Source organism: Pongo pygmaeus, chromosome 4, assembly GCF_028885625.2.
Source record: "Pongo pygmaeus isolate AG05252 chromosome 4, NHGRI_mPonPyg2-v2.0_pri, whole genome shotgun sequence".
Taxonomy (NCBI): domain Eukaryota; kingdom Metazoa; phylum Chordata; class Mammalia; order Primates; family Hominidae; genus Pongo; species Pongo pygmaeus.
This window is the reverse complement of record NC_072377.2, coordinates 127545247-127567843: the sequence shown is the minus strand read 5'-3', so window position 1 is coordinate 127567843 and position 22597 is coordinate 127545247. Positions and strand designations below refer to the sequence as shown.

The 22597-nt window shown below is 39.9% G+C and overlaps 1 protein-coding gene across 1 annotated transcript in view; it reads right to left on the bottom strand.

The window, feature by feature from the left end:
- PRDM6 (PR/SET domain 6) overlaps positions 1-22597 on the bottom strand; it is a 108143-nt gene that overhangs the window by 27247 nt on the left and 58299 nt on the right. The window contains exons 4-5 of the mRNA XM_054488291.1: positions 11026-11153; positions 7386-7510 (exon numbers count right to left, since the gene is read on the bottom strand). Coding sequence (XP_054344266.1) covers positions 7386-7510; positions 11026-11153 — 253 coding nt within the window. The remainder of the gene's footprint in view (positions 1-7385; positions 7511-11025; positions 11154-22597) is intronic.

The window sequence follows — 22597 nt, the reverse complement described above, 5'->3', positions numbered from 1 at the left end:
ACTATGGCCATTAAAGGTATAAACTAAACACAAGAAATTTTCAGAAAAAGGACAAGAAATTTCATCCCAACACAAGAAAGACAACATAGACAATGGCAAAAGGTGCAGAGATGGGTTATTAAAATGACCAAAAAGATGAAGTGGTTTCTGCAAGAAGCAATATTGAGCTAGTCAATCTCTTCAGTTTGGAAACGCAAAGATTAAGGGGAAGAGGGCAAACTCTCAAAGCCTTAAAGGATACAGTCAAGGAAGAACATGAACTCATGAAATTTGGACAGTTAAAATATTGAGAGAGGCAAATTCAGGATCTATAAAACAAAGTTCAGTTTACCCCTTCCTCATTCATTCATTCAGTCCACAAATAGTTGCTGAGCATCTATTACATGCCTGACCCTGTGCTAGGCACCATGGATATAAGGGGATCAGGAAAACCATAGTCACTGCCCTCTGGCACATAAACTCTAGTGGGAAAGATAGATATTAAGCTGATGTTTTTACAGATAAATATTTACTCAGTTTCATCAAATGTAACATTCCATTAATTTCACCATTATAATTATAAGTCACCATTAATTGCAAGACACCAGTTTCAGAAAGATTAAAATGTAAAAAAAACCCCATAAATTTTAGAATTGACAAAATACAGTTAAGACAAGTGTGGTAAGTGCTGTTAGAGAAAAGAGAGGATATCAGGAAATGATAAATCAGGGATGGCTAAACTTGGGGTATGAGAGAATCTGAGTTCCTGAGGGGTACACGGACATCATTCAAGTGCAAAGGGAGGAAAAGGCAATGCAAAAAGATGGAATATCGGCAGCTTTGCCATAGAGTCTTGTGCCATGCTGAGGTAGGAAGGAGCTCAGGACACTAAAGGAATGGAAAAAAATGCAATGTGGCCAGAGAGAGAAGAGGAGACGGGCTGCAGCCGAGGCTGGAGAGGAAGGCAGCACAATTGCCAATGCCTGTGGGAGATGGACAGGCCACGGAAATATCTGACGGGATGATGGGAGGCAGGTTAACGCAACAGAGGATGGTGGGGGTGGTAACATTCTGAACAGGGCATGGCCAGTCTAGAGATGTTTGGAATCTAATCTTGTAAAATGCTATATGGGCTGTAGAAAATGTTTCTGGAGACTCTATGTGACCCATAGGCTACCATATTAAGGAACTGGGGATTTAGCAAAGAGTAATGGCAAGCCAAAAAAAGATTTTAAGCTTGGGTGTGAGATGATCAGATTTATGCTTTAAAGGCATCATCACTCTGTATCGGTAAATAAAGAAACAAAGTACAGAACAGTGTATACAGTGTGCTACATACACATGTGGGAGAATGACAGCCAGAGAATAAAAGGGGGAATATGATTAGATGCTCAAATAGGTAAAAATTATCTCTGAAAGAATACCTGAGAATCTGCCAACATTACTGATGGCATCTTGGAAGGAGACTAGACTTATATGTCCACAGTACTTTCTGCATTTTGGTCTATGGGACAGTGCTACCTATTAACAAAACAAGTGAATAAACTGAAACAATAAAATAAGCAAGTGGTTGAAACTTCACTCTGGCCACCATGAACTAAAGAAAGAAAGTGTGAAGTCATGCAGAAGGCTACCGCAGGGGTCCAAGCCAGAGTGGATGGTGACACTAGTCAGGTGGCAGCAGAAATGAAGTGAAGAAATGCATTAAGAATATGCAATCAACAGGACTTGGTGGCTGATTGGATAGAAGGGTGAGCAAGAGTGAGGTGTCAAGGTTTCTCGACAGAGCAATTGGATGATTGGGAGTGACAGCTGCTGAAAGATGGGAGAGGCAGTTAGTGGGAGTGAATAGAGTGGTTTTAGTTTTACACAGGTTTGGTTGGAGATGCATGTGAGACACGGAAGTGAAGATGTTGCCAAGACAGCTGGAGAGGAGTCTGGGGCTCAGTAAAGAGGTCTGGATTGAAAATGGAAATCTGGGAGTACCTGTCTCAAATTAGGTCACACAGGAAACAGACTCTGAAATGGGGATTTGGGGTTTGGGGATTGCTCTCAGGATCAACACCTGTTGGGAAGTGAGGCAAGCAGCACTGGGCTGAGGGAGGAGTTTAACAGCTCTGGAGCTGGATGGAATGAATGTCCTTTAGGGTTGTCCTGGTTTGAGGCAAGGGAACCAGTCCTTTATACACCCCACATTGACCAGTCATTGGACATGGGCTACTGTGGGAGGAAGTATGACCAAGGGCGAGGTGGTTCAAGTGGGCTAAAGGTAATTCCTGGAAACAACTCATCCAAGATGTCAGCCCCCTACACTCCCACAAACAGTCGGAATGAGCACCTCCATCCAGTAGCAAAGCTGGGCTTGAGGCAGCACACCACAATATCCTACAGCACGCAAAAAGTCAAATCTCTCATAACTGTGACTTTCCCTGAGACCTTTGTCATTTGTCTCTGTCAACACCTTCTTGTTGGAGTCTTGTAGAAGAGTCAGAAGCATCCCTGGGGAGTGACTTCTTTCTTCTTCTAGGAACCTACAGGTTTCAACAGCTCTAGACCAATTTTTATATTAGTTTCCTGGCTCAGGGTTTCCATAGCTGGAAAGTAGTGCAAAATCAAGCCTCATAACATCCTATGGCTAGGGCTAGGTTTTAGAGTGTGACTTCGTTTTCACCAATGCCCCAAGATGGACAGTTCCTTAGCTTACTGGCTTGAGGGCAGCATTTTTCTATTCCCCATTCAGGGACAGGATAGTATCTTTTGGTTCCTGGTTCTAAGCCAATCCCAGCTTTGCACTGTACACAAGAGGCCTGGAACCTTGACTCCTCCCAGCTGAATGACTTAGAGAGCCTGACAGCCCCGAGCTCAAGCTCTCTGCTGTGGCCACCTCACACAGCATCTGCACAGTGTTTGATATCGTGGTTATGTGCTTATGTGTTCTCTTGTAGACTGAGCTCCTCCAGGACAGGGCCTGGGTTTTTGCACCCATCACAATGCTTCCCCTGGGGCCCTGCACAGATGGTCTTATGGACTGAACTATACATTATCTTCTAAAGGTCACCACTAAGGGCTTGAGTAGGGCCTTCCTGACTCTGACCTAGTTTCTCGCTGTTGGTGGAACGGTGGGGGTGAGGGGCACCGTGCAGAGGTCCCCCTTTTTATTTTCTGCTCTTTAAAATCAAAATAAAAAGGCAGGACTCCTCCAGGCAGGGTTTACTCCAGTGCAGCAACTCCCCTGTTGCCATCAAGGTTCACATTCTGCCACCTCAGCTTCATATGCTGAGACTGAAAAAGCAGCAGGAAGACTTGTTTAACATTTATTCCCAGGATTTTTTTTAATTTCCTCTGAAACGAATATGAATACACTAAGGTCTTTACACTCTGCAGGAGCTAATCCCCCACTGGAAGCTTTAGGGAACCTCATTCCTTTTTGCGGATGCGATCTGTCGACACAGGCGTTCCTTCAGGCTCTTTTGAAAGGCCCACAGTGGATGGAAAGGCACTCTTTTTGGAGCTGTATTACATTTATAATATGACTTTTTTAAAAAGAAAATAACATAGGAATTGCTTCCAGAACCCAAATGCCTGTGTGAACTGCTGTCTTCTCTGAGTCAAGGCAGCTTTCAATGAGCTGTCCGGGCAGTGAGTGTACCCACGGCCGCCCTGCTTTGGGGCCGCCGGCGGAGCGGGTACGTCCTGAACCCAAACCCACCGAACACTCTCGATAGGAAATGTGTACTTTCAATGTTGAAAGAACCATGGGAATAAAGTTATATTTTTATAAATGAAAGTGCTTAATATTACTCACTAAGTAAAATCATATTTTCTTTGAATGCCTTGGTCCAGGTATCAATTTCATTAACAACAACAAAAAATCTGCCTGAAATATTTAATCCATTCTAATAATGGTAATAGAAATTCTCAGTATTTATTCAGTGCACATTTCTTCATTGTTCACTGTGTGCAGAGCCCTATAAAGAGGCTCTGTGGAGGTATTTTATCGAAAAAGTCTTTGATCTCAAGAAGCTTCTTTTTAGGTACCTAATTTATTTTGTGGCCAGTTCAGTGGGATAAAAATTGTCTTGGAATTGCTAATCCAGTGGAGATGATTTAAATTACTCAGGGCTGTGGAAGGCTATCTGTTAAATTATCTGTCCATGCCCTTTTACACATTTGTGCTTTTAAATCACAGAGTATTTTCTTAGCACAGAAGAAGGAATCCTCATTTAGGTGTTCCCAGGTCTCCCAGTGAATCACATGGAATGAGAATCCATCTTAGAGGCAGTCAAAGTCATATATCTCCCCAACACTATCTGATGAAGCCTTCTGCTGGTTTCTTGGGTGGCCAATCACATGACAGATATATGACTCTGAGACAGGAACTAAAATAAAATTCCTATAATACCCTTGGGGGAAAGGGGATTGTCACTGTTGAGCACTTTAGTCAATGGCTTAATTCCTTTTAAACTTCCCTCAACCCTTACTTAGAGCTCTGAACGGAACCCAAAAGAACTACTTAGTTTTCCTACTGAGTCTACAATACTTCAAGCTGATGTAGCTTTGCAAATTTTCTTTCAAGGACTTCAGGTGCTAAATGATATATCATACATCCTGGTAGAGTTTATTCAATACTCTTAATCATCAATCTCAAGAATGCTTCACTCAGGTTAGACACTAGCAGAAAGAAGAACTGAAAAGCAAACTGGTATGTTTTTTCCAGAAAGTACATTTTTGGCATGGTGGCACCAAATCTGAAGGCCAGTGGTATGCTCTTAGACACCCATTGTCAGGTGGATGTGAATGGCGCACAGACCCAAAAATGCTCTACTCCAACCCCTCAATCCCTCCCGTCCATGTGACAGACAGCATTGTCAGGTGGAAGCACCATGTGGATATGAGTCTCCCACTCCAGAGATCCAGATCGAGGGTAAGAAATGCATTTCCTAAGTGGTCACTCCACAGTTTCCATTTCTGGCTCAGAGCTTAGTAAGTGGTCATGCCATCCTTCCAGCTCCTCAGGCCAAAAGCCTCAAAGTCATCCCTGACTCCTCTTTCTCACTCAGCATCTAATGTGCCAGAAAATGCTGTTGGATTTACTTTTAAAACATATCCAGAATCCAACTACTTCTCACCACCTCCACCACTTCCATACTAATCCAAACCACCATCATCTCTCCCCTGGATTCCTGCAAGAGCCTCTAGCTGGATTCCCTGCTCTTCCCCCTGTCCAGTCTACTGTCCAGTCTCCACTCAGGGATTATTCCTGAAAAAAATTCAGTCAAATCGTTCTTTTTCTCAAAACCCTACAACAGCTCCCTTTGCCCAGCTCACACAGAGTTAGAGCCAGGGTCCTGACAATGGCCTCCAGGGACCTACAAGGTCTTCCCTGCCCTAGCACACACCCACATCTAAGTTAATCCCTCTTCACCTCGCTCACTCAGCTGCACCCATGCTGACCTCTGTGATGCTCTTCCAACATGCCAGGAACATTCCCATCTTGGGACTTAAAATTGTCTGGCTGCCAGGAATGCTCTTCTACCTACTAACACATGGCTTATTCCTTCACCATCTTAAGTCTTTGCGCAAAGGCCACCTTCCCAGTGGAGCTCACCCTGTTCACTCTCTGAAACTGTAACTCCCAACTCCTGGCACCTCTTTACCCCTTTTCTGCTTTATTAGCCCACAACACTTATCACCATCTGACCAACTATTTATTCACTTATATATCTGTTGATAATCTGTCTTCCCCAATTAAAATGTAAGCTCCATGAGGGCAGGGATTCTTGTCCATTTTGTTCACTGCTGTATTTATATCACCCAGCAAAGACACTGGCTCATGGTAGGTGTTCCTTACACATCTGAACAATGAATGAATAAATATTTGGCCTTGATATGTTTACTCTAGACATTCCTCAACACACACACCACAACAACAGCTTCAGAGTCTGTAGCAGGTTGTAGTCGTCAGGTTCCAACCTACAGACAAGTCCATGTTAGTAGATGGGGAGGCTGGCTGATGCTGACGCCTTTCTGTGCATAGATAAAGATCTAGTTTTGGGGGCATGGGGCATGGAGCCTTTCAGTTTGAGGCAGAGCACAGTGGCTTCTACGTCTACATTTGCCTCTCACTGCATACTCATGGCCAACACTGAGATTTTCTCCTATGAAAACAGGAACTCCCTCAAACAGGAATATGGCTGCAGAAAAGAAACTTTCCAGTGGAAGCTTGCAAAATCAGAGGAATGTACTATATGTCCAAAGATTTATTTCTTGATTTGAGATTGGTTTTGGGGTTAGGGTAAAATAGAAAAGGAAAGTTGATAGTAATAGGCTTTTTGATGATTTTTCTTTTTACAAAGAAATTAAAGACAAAATGGGAAAGAAATATCTGACCATCAGCATTTTGATCAGTCATAATATGGGCGTTTTTAAATTGTAGTTTTTGTGTATGTGAGTGCATGTGTTAGAAAGTGGAGAAGAGAATGAAAAAAAAAACACTTTTTTCAAAATGAAGTGTCTTATCCATTATCAAAGATATCTGTTATCTTTGTTTCTTTTTGTAGCATAACATCAAATTATCAGTTCACAAATTAGTCAGTTTGGTGACAAGAAAACACAATATCACTAAAACCAGTGTTTCTCACTGAAGCATATCAGAATAACCTAATTCTGTTCCAAATACTGGAAATCACTTTAAAATACTTTTCAAATAACGGATAGAGCAGAAATATAAAGTTTACATGAAAGTTGCTGCAAGTTCACATTTGCCTAGATGTTAATTCTTTTAAAGATAATGGTTGGCACGGTAATAAAGATAGGAGAAAATTACATGTTTCCAGACATGGTTTTAGACAAAAAATTTAGAAAGACACAAATTCCTCAGTCACATATCTACCATTTTAAATATTATTTCTCATGTAAATGACTATGTAGGAGGAAGCACACCCAATCAACGAAAGGGGTGTTACCCCAGTTAAATATCATTGCTTTCTTATTACTTCATTTTTGCATACAGTGCGGCTCCCACAAGACGGTACATCCCTTCAGAGCAGAAGGTGAATCTTACACTGCTCTTGTAATCCCTAAGGTGGCAAGCACAGAACCAGACACATAGTAGGTACTCAGTGAATACCAGCTGACTTAACTTGCTTCCACTATTATTTAAAATTTAAAATTCTGGCAAAGGCTTTGAAGTTGTTAATAAGTGAAGGACTGGCCCATACAGGTTAAGATACCCTAGAGAAAGCAGACGACATGCAGGGAAAAGAAAACGATAGAACAGACTTGTATATGTTTGTGTTACTTATTATAGTGAACCACGTTTCATGAGTTTCAAAAAAAGCTCTTAAAAAGTTAGCTTTGAAATAGGTATATTGAAATGTGAATTCAGAGCTAAAATAAATTCTTACAGTTTTCATCCTGGGCAATGCATTGTAAGGGGATCCCAAAGAAAGACGTATAGCTGTCATTGTACCACACCAGAAGCTCGGTGCCCCTAGGGATATCTATACAGGCTCGGTAGAATATATTCGACCTATTCAAAACAAAAGAAAACCCAGCTTAGTAATACATAGGACTCATGTGCCCCCATCCATATTTTTATTGCCCCGAAAAAGTTCTGCACAGCTGCATCTAAACAGTTTCTGTTTGTAATAAATTTACACCCAACTGATTGTCCCCAGCAACCAATTAGAGTCTGTAACTCAGTATGATAAACAGCATTCAGTTAATTTCCACAATGACCCTCCCTAGAATGAATTGGCTGAAGAGACAGATATTTAGCCCAGGAGACATTAGAAAGGAAGAATTCATTAAAAAAAAATTTCATCTCACACTAATGAGAAAATTCCCTCTCTGGAAAACTGCAAAGACACTGGTGCCCCAACCTCATATATAAATACTATTGATTTCTTATTTGAAGGAAAAACATTAAATGTATTATTGCAACTTGGCATTGGGAGTTCCAAAATTTGTAATAAAATTAAGCAGCTTTGTGATATAAGGACTCAGGGAAATAAAAATCCTCTCCACTGCTCTTCTTCTAAAGTTTGATACAGGAGAAGAGAAAAACCCTCTTATGTGAAATGGATGGAAATTCAATAAATACAAGAGGAGCACTTTACTCTGGCTGAAAGATTACACTCTGAAATGATACAGTGAAGGTACCGAGAAATGAACATTTTTTATAATAGCTTTGGTACTGTAAAAAAAAAAACCTGCAGATTAAAAAAATGAGGAGACTGAGACTGGTTTTCTCAATGAAGAATTGCTACAAATATGAACCTCAAGTTCAAGATAAAAGTGTGTAGGGTTTGTGGGCCTTAAATTTCTCCTTTCTGTAAGGAATTGGCTGTAGCAGGGCAATTTGTTCCTTGTACAACACTGCAGACATAAGGCGAATGCTTCTCCACATTTTTCATGGCAGTGAGATATGCACTTGTCAACATATTTTGTCACCACAAAGTGGCTCTTGGCAATAGGATCATAAAGATCAATAAAAAAGTGCAGATTCTCAATATTTTACTTGCAGCTGCAAAAATTTCATTTATCTTGTTATTTTCCTTACTTGCTGCCATTCTGTCTCACGAGGGCACTGCTAGCCTAAGCAGAATGTTTTTCCCAACATTCTATGAATATCTGACAAAAACTCCAGCCAGTTGCCTAGCTCTTGCTACCCTTCCTTCCTCTGCATCTCCAAGAGCTGTGCATTTTATTAATTCTTTCCACTGCTGCATAAAAAAATCAAAATTGGAGCTGAGCTATAAATCACTGGCATCTCCTAACTTGAGAAAAATTGAGTCTACTTTGTACTTCACCCTTGCAACATTTCATCTCTCGGTTTGGCTTCCCTTAATATAAACACTGCGCCCAGCAAATGAATGTGCTAAAACCAAATGACACACTTTGCTGCTGAAAGAGCAGAACTGTTTTCAAGCAATGGGTGGTCTTCTGAGGCACCGAGTAGGCCGAAAGGGGGAAAAAATGTGTAAGCATACACCATTCCTTACAAGTGGGCAGAGCTTCCAAAACTCGCAGAAATCTCTGCATGTTGAAGCACATCAAAGGGATTTTTCCCTTTTCAGATAATATTTCCTTTGCTGACATGTATTTAGTATTGTGGTTGGATGACTCATAAAGATAGCTTCATGGCGTCCCAACGCAGTTGAAGTGGAACACATGCCAACAAACATTATTGTCAGCCTCAAAATAAAAACAAAACGTTCAGCTAAGGGTCAATCAATCAAGGGCGCTTTGAAGAAAATTCCATTTAGATATTACAAATCATAACAGAATGAATTTAAACCAGCTGACTTTTTGTGAAGAGGACATTCATGTACAATAAAAATTAGCCTGGCTCTTCAGGGTCCAACTTTTCTATTTTCTTACTCTTGGACGTGGTCACTGGTGATGAATGCCAGTTTTTAAAATTGTGTTTTTGTATTTCATTTTGTAAAGATCTGAAGTAATCGAAAACAGATCGGCAGAGAGAGCTCATACTGTAAGCGCCATCATGAAAGGGAGAGTTGTAGAAAACCCACTTAATATTGACAGATAGGCAATGACTTACCCATGTCCACCTTCCTCTTAGGGGGTTCTTGTTTTCCCAAATTCAGAATTTGCCTCAATAGCTCCCTGGGTACCCATTACAGAACCAAACTATCTCTTACTAAGTGGACAAGCACAATCTTCACTAATTTTCTAGCTCAGAGTTTTATAAAAAACATCACAACAGAAATGCAGCTGTAATAAAGGTGAATAAAGCCCACATACAGCAGTGTAACGAAATACTGTCTTGTGCTACTTCATTTAAACCGTTGCTTAATGAAATAAAACTGCACTGAAAACCAAGGCGGTGAGTCACATACTGCCCAAATTTTTTTTAATTGAAGACCTCAGAGAGCAAGCCAAATTTGTGCAGCCTTTAACCAACAAGGGGAAGAAAGTTAAAAAGAAAAAACTTAAGCTTCGTTTAAAAAAAAAAAGAGGAAAGGAAAATAAATAGCCATAGGCAGGACTCCAAGTTGCTGAGCACAGAGCCCTCTGCTTTGATGTGTCTGTGGTGCCTAATAAAGCTAAACAGTTGCTTCTGATTCTAAAGGGAACACGACTGTTTATAACTGAGGTCATATATTTATATGGCACACGTTTTCGAGGGATTTTAAGAAAAGAAGGCTTAGTGGTGGGGCTTTTTTCCTATTTGATTTGTTTTTGCCCTCTCATCTCCACTCCAGCCTTCCTTAGCACTAAGTGGAAATGCTTCACCAGCAGGTGCACTGAGAAGAACTGGCTGAGCGTCCGGGGAATCCACCCTGCTTCTCAGCTCCCCAGAGGCCTCCCTATGTGGACCCCCTAAGGGAAATGGGGATGGCTCCACCCTGCCTTTGTTATCCTCTGGGTTTTGCCCATACCTTTCAGGAAACCAGGGGCTTCTCTATGCCCGGAAGCTGCCTCATCAACTGAAACGAATCCTGAATCATCAAAGGGCCAAACCCACTGCCACCTTTAAACGGAGCAGGAGAGTTACCCTGGCTCTGTCACTGCCACTAAGTCTAACGGTTTTGGAAAGGTATCCTTGGGAAGGTAGAGAGTTCTTGGTTTCCCATGCTGTTGTGCAAATAAAGCTATTCCTCAAAGGAGACAGCATGAAGGAGACTGAAAGCAAGAGACCTGAGGCTGAATCTCTGACCTTCTACTTATCTGTGTGAATACGTCTGCTTGGGAAAAGCACTCCAAGTCAGTGGGTTTGCTGGGCTCATTCAGACCATTCTGGAAGTTCTAATGACATGGGAGTAACTTCACCATGTGCACAGAGTGAAGGAGGCCATCTACTAGAACTTTTAATCCTAAATGTTCATGAATGCTCTTACTGTCATAGGAACTAAGGAGGTTTCAGAAACCCAGCAAAAAAAAAAAAAAAAAAAAAAAAAAAAATGCCAGTCCTTGCAGAGTTCTGCAGGATTTTTTTTACCCACCAGCGGCAAGCCTGAATTTGTATATGCAAGCCAAATGGCTTCAGCTCTGTAGGTGGTAAATCAAGATATACTTTACCTGTACTGAACTACTGTTAGATTCTGTTCTCCGCAGTGCCTTGCACATCGGATATACCTCATCCAGCTCGACTTACTAGGTTCCCCACCATCAATAAAGTGCTGTAGTGTCCCATCCTGGTCATATATCTGGAGAAGAGGTCAGAAGGTCAAGTAGTTAGAACGAATCATCAGCAATCATTTTCCCTGCTTCCCTTGGTGTCTTTATGTGTCAGCTGCAGAAATTTATTGCCCTTAGGTTTGCCAGTGCTTATTGATGCTTGTGGACACTCAACCGGAATAACAGGAAAATATGTTTTGATGATGCAAGTCGATCATGTTTTTCTTATCAAGCCAATCTTCTCTGTATTAAACATATTTGCGGTATCTCACGGATGTGACCATATTTCCCAAAGAATATTTAACTGATTTTGACAGGCTAGTCTTAAGTAATGAGCTGCTGGATAAACAAAGCAAGCTGAAAGGAGAGGCCGCACTGACATTGTTGGAACATCCACATTCGTGGCCCCCCAGTCTCAAACACACAACTGCCCAGAGGCATTCAGGAGGCAGTAACTGCCTGTTCAACAGGCTGGGCGACACCCAGCAGAAGGCAGTTGGAGAGTTATGGAGCTGTAAAGAACTGGCAAAACAGACTCTGATTTGGGTGAAATAAATGGACTCTCACCTCAAAGAAGATGTAGGGCTTCAGTTTTCAGGACCTGAAACTAGTAGGAGAGGAGTCATTAAAAAAAAAAAAAAAAAAGAGAGACCCTCAAAAAAGGAAAGAAAAAAATGGCTGCCTCCTATGAATCCTACATTTCTTAACTGAGTTGTCTAATTGTTACTGCCTCACATCAGTTCAAGCATATTTCCTTTCAAGAAAGCATTTGAGAAAATGAAATCCGCTTCAAACCACTCAATAAGCATGGGACAAAAAGTCTTGTGAAAGCAACTAGGGAGCCAAGCAAACACAGAGTCAGTGCCAACAGCAGAGGCAACAGCTTGCCTTTCCAGAAAAGATTTCAGATACAGGGCACTTAGGGGGACATGGTATCTAGAGAAGTGGGAGATGAGGAGGTCATGTATCCACAGCAATTCTAGAAAGTCACTCCCAGTCCTGGGGCCATCCAGGAAGCAGGGACAGTTTAAAAAGTTTTCTAAGGGTTTAAAAAGTTTTCTAAGGGTATGGTTCTCAGAAGGACCATCATACACTGCACCTTTTCAGATAAAATCAGCAGTGGGATCCTTCTGGTAGCTACTTCTCCAGAGCATCCTGACAAATCATATCTCTCACTCTTGCTAGTCAGTCCTTCCACTTTTCCTTTTCAAATAAGCATGGAAAATAAGTGTTAGAGAGAGCCTCACTGGTTACATTTAGGCTCCAAAATTAGTATGGTCATTCATATTAGTTTAGCTCAGCAGTTCTATTCTGGGGGAGGGGGTGCAAACGGGCTTAGTGATGACAGTTTCTTTTTACTATCACTGGTCATTTAAAAACAGCTGAGTTTTTTTTTTACTTTATTTATTTTATTTTATTTTATTTTTTGCTTTTCTTGAACTCATTCCTCTCCAACCCCAACCTTTCCACTAACCCCACAATGAAAGACAAACATTAATCTGTTAAAAACAATTGAGAAGTTATGACTGGGTAAACACACCAGAGTGATCACAGCTGATAATCAATTTAGCTTGAGAAGAGTGAAGAGATTCTTGGATTATATTTATTTAAGCCTAATGACTTCTTCAAATTTCTAGGTTTTGGATAATGGCAAAAAATGGAAACATTGCATGGGGTGGCTACATCTGCTACATGAGCAATCTAATGATAGACAACATATTTAGGATTGATTACACTGTAGTTGTTTCTGTGTTTGTTGTTGTGGGGTTTTGTTTTTGTTTCTGTTTTTTGAAAAAAACTAGTTAAGATTCAAAATTTCAACTCAGAAACTGTTGTTGACAGCCTCAGAGTTGAAATTTTTTTTTTCTTTTATTATTATTATGATTATTATTTTATTATACTTTAGGTGAAATTTTTAATCTTAACCAGTTTCTTTAAAATTGCAACATTGACCAAAGCCATTTGGTTCCCTTAATGCCACTGTTAATCTTTAATGGAGTAAGAAATGTTGATGACCCAGCCCCCTACCCTCCTTTCCCTCAAGAATAAACCTTCCATAGGGACTGCTGGTGAAAATTATTATGAAGCATTTTGAGAAGTACACACAACAATCCTCCTTTGTGCATCAAGCCACTATCTTCAACAGCAAGTAAAATCCTCTAACATTTCTAACTAGTGGGGGCTGTCTTAACTGTTGGCTCATTTGATCACCAGCCACTAACCAGTCCACCTTGAAAATTAGTATGGAAAGTGTTTCCCCCTACACTCTTGTTTCAGCAGTAATCTTAACTAAGTATATTGTGACTACAAGGAAATCTACAATTTTTGCCTGCCTGATATAAACTGCTACTTGCCTTGAGGAAAAGTAAAAGGCTATTTGTCAGGCTTTTCCCAAATATCACACAATGTAGCACATGGCATGAGGTTTGGCTTTCCTGGCTTTAGCTAATACTAATATTATAATATTTCACATGAAACTGTGACGCAAATCCCATGCACCTACTTAAACCCCATAACTACATACCCAGAGTTGAACAAACTCATTCAACCTTGATACTGCTTTCTCCCTCAGCCCCCAGAGCCTAGCCATCATCAAATCCAGTTGAATTTGCCTTCTATGTACTTTTCAAGTGCATTTATGTCATTCTCTCCACTGTTAACCATTTTAGCCCAAATGAGATTTTTTTTCTCACCTAAAGTATAGCAAGAGCCTCTTAACTGATTTCAAAAAACATTAGAGAGAAAAATAAATGAAAAGAAAACCTAGCCCTTTTTTTTTTTTTTGTAGTTCAGTTTTTGCATGCATTGTTAAAACAGAGAAGCTATGTTACCTAATGTTAAAAACTATCTGTTATCCTCTTGGGAAAATATTTGTAATACATATCACTATACTATCAGCCTCTGATTTCTTTTGTGATTGTTGTTGCTGCTATTTTCAAACCATTGCTTTTAGTCTGTTCTTTATCTTTTATCAATAGGAGTAGAAATATGAGAAAAAGGGAGACCTAATTCTTACCTTTTTAAGGGGATTTTAACAGTATTGAATCTAATTCTATTTATTGGGACATCACACGTATGGTTGAAATAATGATCACACAATTTCTCACTCATTACAAATCATGCATGGCATTAACCAAAAGCTACCACAAGAAAGGAGTTGTATTGTGATCCTGGATATTAGGAAGTGCCACTTTCTCCCATGCTCTTATTTTCCTTGTGCAAAATCTAGCTTTAAATAAGAGCAGCAGGAGTAAAATATGCACCAGGGTTGCATGTTACAACAACTGGCTGTGAGTGGCTTGTCCACTGCTTTGTCATTTACCAAGGCTGCCAGCCTACGATAACAATAATCATAGAAATGGTATAAGCTAGTGACTGATCTAAGCTCGTTTTAACATAAGCATAATACCATCTGCCAAATGATAGGAATTGTGTGTATTGGTGGCTCTGAGCAAAGTGTTTCTCCTTTGCAAACTAGTAGCTCTCAGGCTAAATTCAAGCAATAGACCAACCTTGTTTTCCCTGCACAATGTTTAAATTTTTTTTTAATTTTATCTAGTTAAGATTTCTAACTTCTGAAAAATCAAAAGATGGGTCCTCGATCTCCGGCAGTGATCCCCTTAAGGTAAGAAAAGATGGCTCCCTTTAGACTGGGCTTCAGCTTTTCCAGTTCTGCAGTCTCTACCACTCCCTACTGTCTTACATGCTGCTTACCTCACTAATTTACTTACCTGTTTAGCCTCATTAGACATTTACGTTTGTAAGCCCAGCTGTAAGGGAATTCCTGCCACCACTGAAAATCAGTCCATTACAGCTGGGGGCACTTTCAAAGAAAACTGTTAGAAGTGACAGCCTAGGAACACTGCAAACATTCATCACTCCTGTGCTTCCCAGATGCCATCAACTGACCCAAGATCCAAGCATTCTGTCCTGTAGTTTTCCAGTGAAGGGGAGTGCAGAGCTTTGTTTTGTTTTGTTTTGTTTTGTTTTTGTTTTTAATTTCCCTTCATTTTTACCAGCGCAGGCTTTCAAAGGTCTTTTTAAGTGAAGGATCCCCTTTAATTCAAGGAAGGCTTAAATGTAATTCCACTATAAAAACAGATGAAAGTTGCCCTGGTTAAAAAATGAGGGGTTGATGGGAGCACCTCACCAGCACAACTAACCCCACCATGACTCTCTGAGATAGTTCCCAGGACAACTCTAGGGGCCCATGGTGAGCTGGGGGACCCTGTGTGAAAAAGCACAAGCAGCACATTTCCTCCAGTAGATAAGGCCTCCGTGAAGAACTCAGTCACCAACTCTTCTGCTAGAATGCCGAGCACTGTGGCTAAATTTAGAGCCCAGGAAAATCAGATTTGGAAGGGACCTCAGAGACCATCTGTTCCAACCCCATCCATTTATACAGAAGGAAATGGCATCTACAAAAGTTAGTACTTTAAGCAAAGTGAGACGACTAGTCCATGACAGAACCAGACCTCATCTCCAGGCCTTCTCACCTTCTCGCCACTTCTCTGCCTCCCCATCTGGGAGTGTGCTGAGGCCTTCCTCACCTCATTCAGTCCTGTAAATATCCTGAAGACAGCCAATGACCTCAGACAAAAGGAATTTGAATTATACCTTAATTATGAATCTGTTCCTCCCCGAACAGATTCCCTGGATTTCAGCATGGGGAGGGGGAAGCGGGATCCGAAGTTTTCATATAAAAGGGATTAGCCAGTTTTCAGGGAGTGAGGAGACATTTCAGACGCCCTCTCCCGTGTTCCCAACCCTGGCATATCCCTGTGCCAAGGCTCCAGATACTGGCATTTGGTTGTGTGTTGAAGTGCCAGCCTCCTTCAGTTTTTGCCAAGCAGCTGAGGTGAGGAAGCATATTTTGTGCCCATACACCTAACACAGGGCCCAACACATAGGAGGAATCCAATGCATGCCGAAGTAATTGAATTCTCACAATAATTCTGTATCTTCTTAAAGATCTTGGATTTTACTCAAAGCTTAAGAAGAAATTACCACTAAATGCCATTAAACCTTGATTCTAAGTATTAACAACTAGGATTTAAAAATATTATGTTCTTTTTGAAGCCAATCCCTTTCAACTCTATGAAATACAAAGGTGAATTTCATATGATGATTTAAAATGGAATAAACAATTACCACAGAAAGGGCCCAGAAAAGGTCATTGGAGATTTCCAGTATAGACCTGTAAACCCAGTGCTGTTTAAAATCCTTTCACAGCTCATGGAGTATCCAGGGAAGACCAGATAAAAAGGCACGGTTTCTCAGATATCCTCTACCTATTTACACAGTGCCTTTACACAGCCCCATCTTTCTGTAAAATTCAGAAAACTGGGGTTCCAACGGTCAAGTGTATTAGAAATTTAAGAAAGCATACTGTTTGCCAACATAGATAAATATGTTTTACTACACAATTCCTCTCCGTGTCAGGAGGTAGAGGCCCAGTATTTCATAGTCCATAAGACAGCTCTACAACCATTTACTCAAAAAAATGATTCTTGGCTGTTTTGACTATGAAAAATTAGTAACCAGAATACTTTTATTGCTAAATAAAAGATTTTTAAAAGGTGAACGGTGGTTGTTAAAGGAGACCTTCTTAAGTATTCTCAGTGAAAACACACGATATAAACCACTATGGTTAAGGGCGACTGTAGGGTGTAGAGTACAGAGGTTAAGAGCTTGCATGTGGGTGTCAGTTTCAATGCATGTGAGTTACAATTGTGGTGATGTGATTTTGGTCAGTTATTTAACCTCTTAAGGAAACTGAGACTTTCTTTTTCTGAGGAAAAAAAAATGGTGCTAATAATAATCCCTACCTCAAAGAGCTGATATAAAAACCAAATAAGTGAGTATATGTAAAAGACTTAAAACAATGCTGGACATCTAGTAAGAGCTCAAAGAACATAGCCAGCCTTAGACCAACACTATTATTAGATGAGAAACGTCAGCCTAGACATAATCTACTAACTTGCTCACGGACACTGGCCACAATATATTATGTGCAGCATATGCAAATAAACTATTTCTAAGGTTACCAGAGCATAAACTCATTGAGGGCAGGAGTGCATTTTAATCATTTTTTAATTTACTGATAGGTACCTTACACAGGGTTTTGTACACACCAGGAAATCAACTTTTGTTGAAAAAGAAAGGAGAAAGAAGAAAAAGATTTGGAATGACATCAAGGGAATACAGGAGTAAAACACTTGACGTATTAATAGTTTATATTTTATCTCCCAGATGAATCTATTTTTAAAATAAAACAAACTATGTCAAAATAAGAAATGGTATATGAATGTAAATACTGCCCAGAAAACGGTAAGGAAGCATTTCTTCAACTCCACACTTCCCTAAAGTTAATCAGTTTTTAGTTCATTGCAGTGTCGCTTGTCATGCAAAAGACATAGGCACCCACTATATCTTTGAGAACATTTCTGGAGCATGCTTGAAATTAACAAGTATTTATTACAAATGTTTTAATTAGCTGTGGCTTTAGAACCCCAATATCCCAATATCTCTCACTGAACATCACCTACTATATAGGATTGCTTGACCTCTGAAGTCACTGACATTTTTGACCAGAGGGAGCCCCAACTTACAGTGCCATATTCCTGCATGAACACTCAGTATGTTCAAGGTAGGTGAGCTGTCTATGCAGTCACATGTACCTGGATCCAGAGCCCGGGACATTTGTGGATTTCAGCCTGGAGTCTCAGAACCACAGAGATCCAGCACTGCTCCCCAGTCTAGAGAGGAAAACAGCAAATACCGCAACAGCGTGGCCTACTAACCTTTCTGGTTTTAAACTTTCAAATAAAGCTAAATCAAGGCTTGAGAAGAAAGATCATAAAATAAAATTTTCAAAACAAGTGAAAGCATCTGCCTCCACCTTCACACAAGGAAAGAACATCAGTTAATGACCAAGTCATACATACTCGTGTGGCATTTGAGTTTATAAAATACTTTTACAGACTTATTTATCTGTATAACTGACCTACAACGGAAGCTGAGAATATTATTCTGTTTTACAGGTAATAAGCCTTGAGCTGAGAAAGATGAAATGATTTGCTTGCAGTTATATAGTTGGGAAATGTGAATCATAGGCCACCATGTTATTGCTTTTTTCACCACATCCGATTTGCCCTATCAGAGAGAAATGTAGAGCTCTTCCTTTAAAACTAACTGAAATTCTCCAAATGAGGGTCATAAAAACATTCATAATGATTAATAAAGTTCTTTATCAATCAAATTTCTATTTTTAGAACAAATGTCAATTTAGTAAGAATTACTGAATCTGTTATTAAAATGTAAACAACCAGCAACCATGCAATGGATAAAGACACAAATCCCCATTTCTGCTTATTGCAATGTGTCATAATGACCAGCAACATTAAAAAAAAAAAAGACAATGCATAAGACCGTGAATATGCATATTTTACAATAACGCTTCTTCATTAAACACTGACTAGTGTGCCCATATTATGTGTGTTCAGCTTTTTATTTTTTCTCAAATATATAATATTATACATGTTTTCATTTTAATAGTTTCTCCCTCCTCCATCCATTATAATTAACTTATTTTGTTGTTGTTTCTAATAAGGAAATCCTTTCCTCACTTTGGTTTGGAATATTTTGGAATGTCTTGAATGCCAAGATTCTAAAATGTGGCTTCAAAGGTCAAGTAATAAATGCCCCATAAAATAAGTGAGTAATGGTTATATACACCATTGCTGTATTTTCAGTAATGCTGATATAAAGCTGTATACTGTACTTTGTCAATTCACATTCATCAAGTTCCAGAAATATTAGAAAATCATTAGAGGTTTATGTTGAGTTTGCAGATAATACTAACATATAAGTCAAGACTGAAATATGGTAATCAGAAAAACAGTTGAAAAGTGTCAATAAACTGTAAAACACCCGTGGTGGTGTTTGCAAAGCCTTCTTCAGAGAGCCGGCCATGTGAAGAAATGGAAATGGGTATTTTGGTCACACTGTGGGTCAGCTACTGGTAAGTGTCAAGTTAGCAGAGGAGAGTCGGTGACTCTGAGGATTATGACATGGAGACTCAGGCACTCCTGAGAACTGTTGAGCATTTGGTGAATTCCACTTATCTCTGAAGATGGCAGCAGCCGTCGGTATGAAGCCTGCCATCCATCAATCTGGAGTCTTCTTCAGGCATCCTCTGTCTGTTGATCAGAGGAAGACTTTGGGGAATCAGGCTTCCATTATCAGGATTTTGTCTGTGATCTGAACAAGCCACTGAACCTTTAACTTTTCACTTGGCAGAAGCATATATGCTGGAAAAGTCCTGACAGTTCATTCATTTTGCTCCATCCTGGAGCCAGCTGATGTCTGACTGGTGAGACCCGCCCTCTTTGATGTTGTACTCTTTTGAGAGTGCCCTGCTGTGAAAAAAATTTTATCCATCCAAATTAAAGAGAAATATTTCTGCATCCAGCTGTTAGCTGTGACATGTTTGCCATTTTTCACGGCACTGGCTTGGTGCCATCCACAGGCTCTGCTGCAAACCTATCTTTTTCTCTCTTCTCCGTTGCAGCAATAATATCCACAGTGCACAACTGTCTCCAGTGTCCACACAACATCAACACTAAAAAGGAAAAAAATTATAACCCTACATTGCTAGGAACAACCTTGAAAATATTTGCATGGAGCAGTTTCTTTTTTGTTTTTTTTTCTCTCTCTCTCTTTTTAGTATCACTGTTAATGTATTTCACAGACTGCAAAATTCTTTGACACAATCTACCCATTTAAAAATTGCTTAAATCCAGTCTTTAAAAATCTATCTTTAATTAAAGCAGTCAACAAGAATTCTTGACATCTATTAAATATATTTACAAATGAAATGAATTTGGATCCTGCAAAAACTTATTTTGTATATACTGAGTTCACATTAAAAAAATAGACATTCATTCACGTGTTCATTTGAGCAGAGAGAGCTCTGTAAAAATAAAGAAAACTCTCATGAAAGTTTGAGTAAATATTTATATCTAACTAATCAAGAAAACCTGTATCTTCTTTTATTTATTAAGTGCCATGTGGGGGCTTATAAAGATTGCTGCCACAAACTGTGTGTATTGTAAACAAAGGGCAGCTTTCATTATTACCACGTTTGTCTCCATATCCTGAGATGAACGAGTAAGCACCACAGTTTCCAGCTTCCCTCCTATTCTGGCTTTTCTCTCTCTTCTCTCTCATATACACTTTTGCTGAGATGGAAGGGGATCAGTAAACTAGACCTCAGCCCTTGGCATCAGAGAATCCTGCCTTGCAAATAATCTCAGACTGTGGCTAGCAAATGTGAAGAGCTACTCAGCATCCTTTCTCGTGTCAGCGAAAGATGGATTTTGGAAAAAACAACACAACAACAACATGCTACATGTGAGAAAGTATCAATTTTGGAAAATAAACCACAGAGAAATTTGTATTAACATCTTCCTCCACTTTTAAAAATAAAGCCTTAATTTTGTACCAAACAGGAAATGGAACTACTATTTTGTTAAAATAATCCTACAAATAATAGTAGTGTGAACTGATGGGATTTGCACGTTACATACAATCATACACCAAATAGTTCTGCACTAGAGAACTATAAAATGACACATTTAAGTTAATGCTCACACTGCGATGCACACTTGAAATCTCTATATGGCTCGTGCAACACATCTTATGGAGTACTATTTAACTCTTTATTGTAGTGGAAATTTTGGTTTATATAGTCTAGTGGGTACAATACCGAATAGACCTTGCTGAAACCTGACTATACCTCAGTTACTGACTACACCTCAGCCTAGTAGCTATTGAAAAATACGATTTCCAAGAAGCATCTTGGACCAAAGCCTAGGTGCAAACTGCTATGTTAGACAGCAATCGTATTAAATATTTACAAAGTATTAAGTGGGAAATGTTTGTAAAGGGAACATCTCTAAAAAATCAGAGAGACTACTTCTATATATGCGTAGACACACACTATGCCCTAGAGCTCACCCGCTTTTTTTTAGTGAGAACTTTCTAAAGACACAGAATGTTTGTCCCAATGAAGTAACGGTTTCCTATGGTTTTACTTCTTTTGAGAGCAGGCAACAGCTTTATTTCTTTACTGAAATGTGTCACTCTTTAAATTATTACGTTTTCCTAAGTCTACGACATTCTTTTCCTAACCACACCAATAAAGTGTGATTGTCAGACATGCTTTATTAAGGGAAAAGTGGCCGTCTGTCAAGGATAGAAAACATATTTTCAGATCTTAAATAATTGAGAAGACATTCCTTATGTCACGTTGGGACAGTGCTGAGCATGCCCTCAGTTCCCAGTTTACACTGGGATCAGAAAACAATGGATCAGAAAACATTACACCTGGATCAGAAAACAATGGAAGAAATGAAGCCACCCCTCAGACTCAGGGTGCTCAAGAAAGGGAGCAAGTAAGAGCCACTACTGGCCTACATCAAAGACATTTACTTGCCATACGTTTCCTCCCCATCAAGATCCAAGAGATGAGGCACCAAGTATAGAGGGTGATGACAGTAATGATGAGTCTCAAATTTAGACCTCTGACTTCCCAGACAGCATTCTTTCAACAAAAATTTAGTAAGCAGCTACTGTGCTCCAGCCACTGTGCTTGGTGCAGAGCATTAAAAACCTCAGACCCACTCTCTGCCCTCAAGTAATTTACAGTGCCATAGGTGAGAGACATGTAAAACAAATCATAAGACATCTTATCTGGTACCAAATCTGTAGATTTTCCCATCCAACCTTTGGATATTTGTTGTCTAGAATGGGATTCCTACGTGTGGAAAAGGTAATCCATTATAATTTTGCAAAAAGGACATCAGGACTTAAAGAGAGGCAAAGCTAATCATTTAAACCAATGCTGGATTTAAAAGGCAGCATTAAACAAGCATGCAAGGATATAACCTCAATGAGGGCAAGGATAAAATCTGTCTTGTTTGCCGTGGTATCCCTAAGCATTAGCATGGTGCTTGGCATATAGTGCCTTGTGTTGGGAATGTCTGTCAGTTGGTTGGTTGTTTGGATGGACAGCTGCTTGGATGGGTAGCTGGACGAAGAGATGGACAGTCAGGTGGATATATAGATAAAAGGATACGATGCCTGCCAGGTACCCAAGCATTAAGGGCTGGGCCATGTCTCTCTGCTCTGTGAGTGAACCAAAACAGCTAAGGCAGAGTTGAGTATGCCCTGGGAGAATTTTATGGGATACAAGGTTGCTTTCAAAAGTATGCCTTGCCTCAATGGTTAAAATGAACATTTCCTTTAAAAATGTCCAAAAGTGTCTGCAGAGTTGAGGCTGCTACAAAGCAGCAGGATAAAGACTTCACCCAATGGAGAGGCCTAGCATGTACCTCTCTCTCTCCAAGTGTTGGTCCTCCTCCCATTCCAATCCCTAAAACTGTTCCACGCTGAGGACTACTGTTACCAT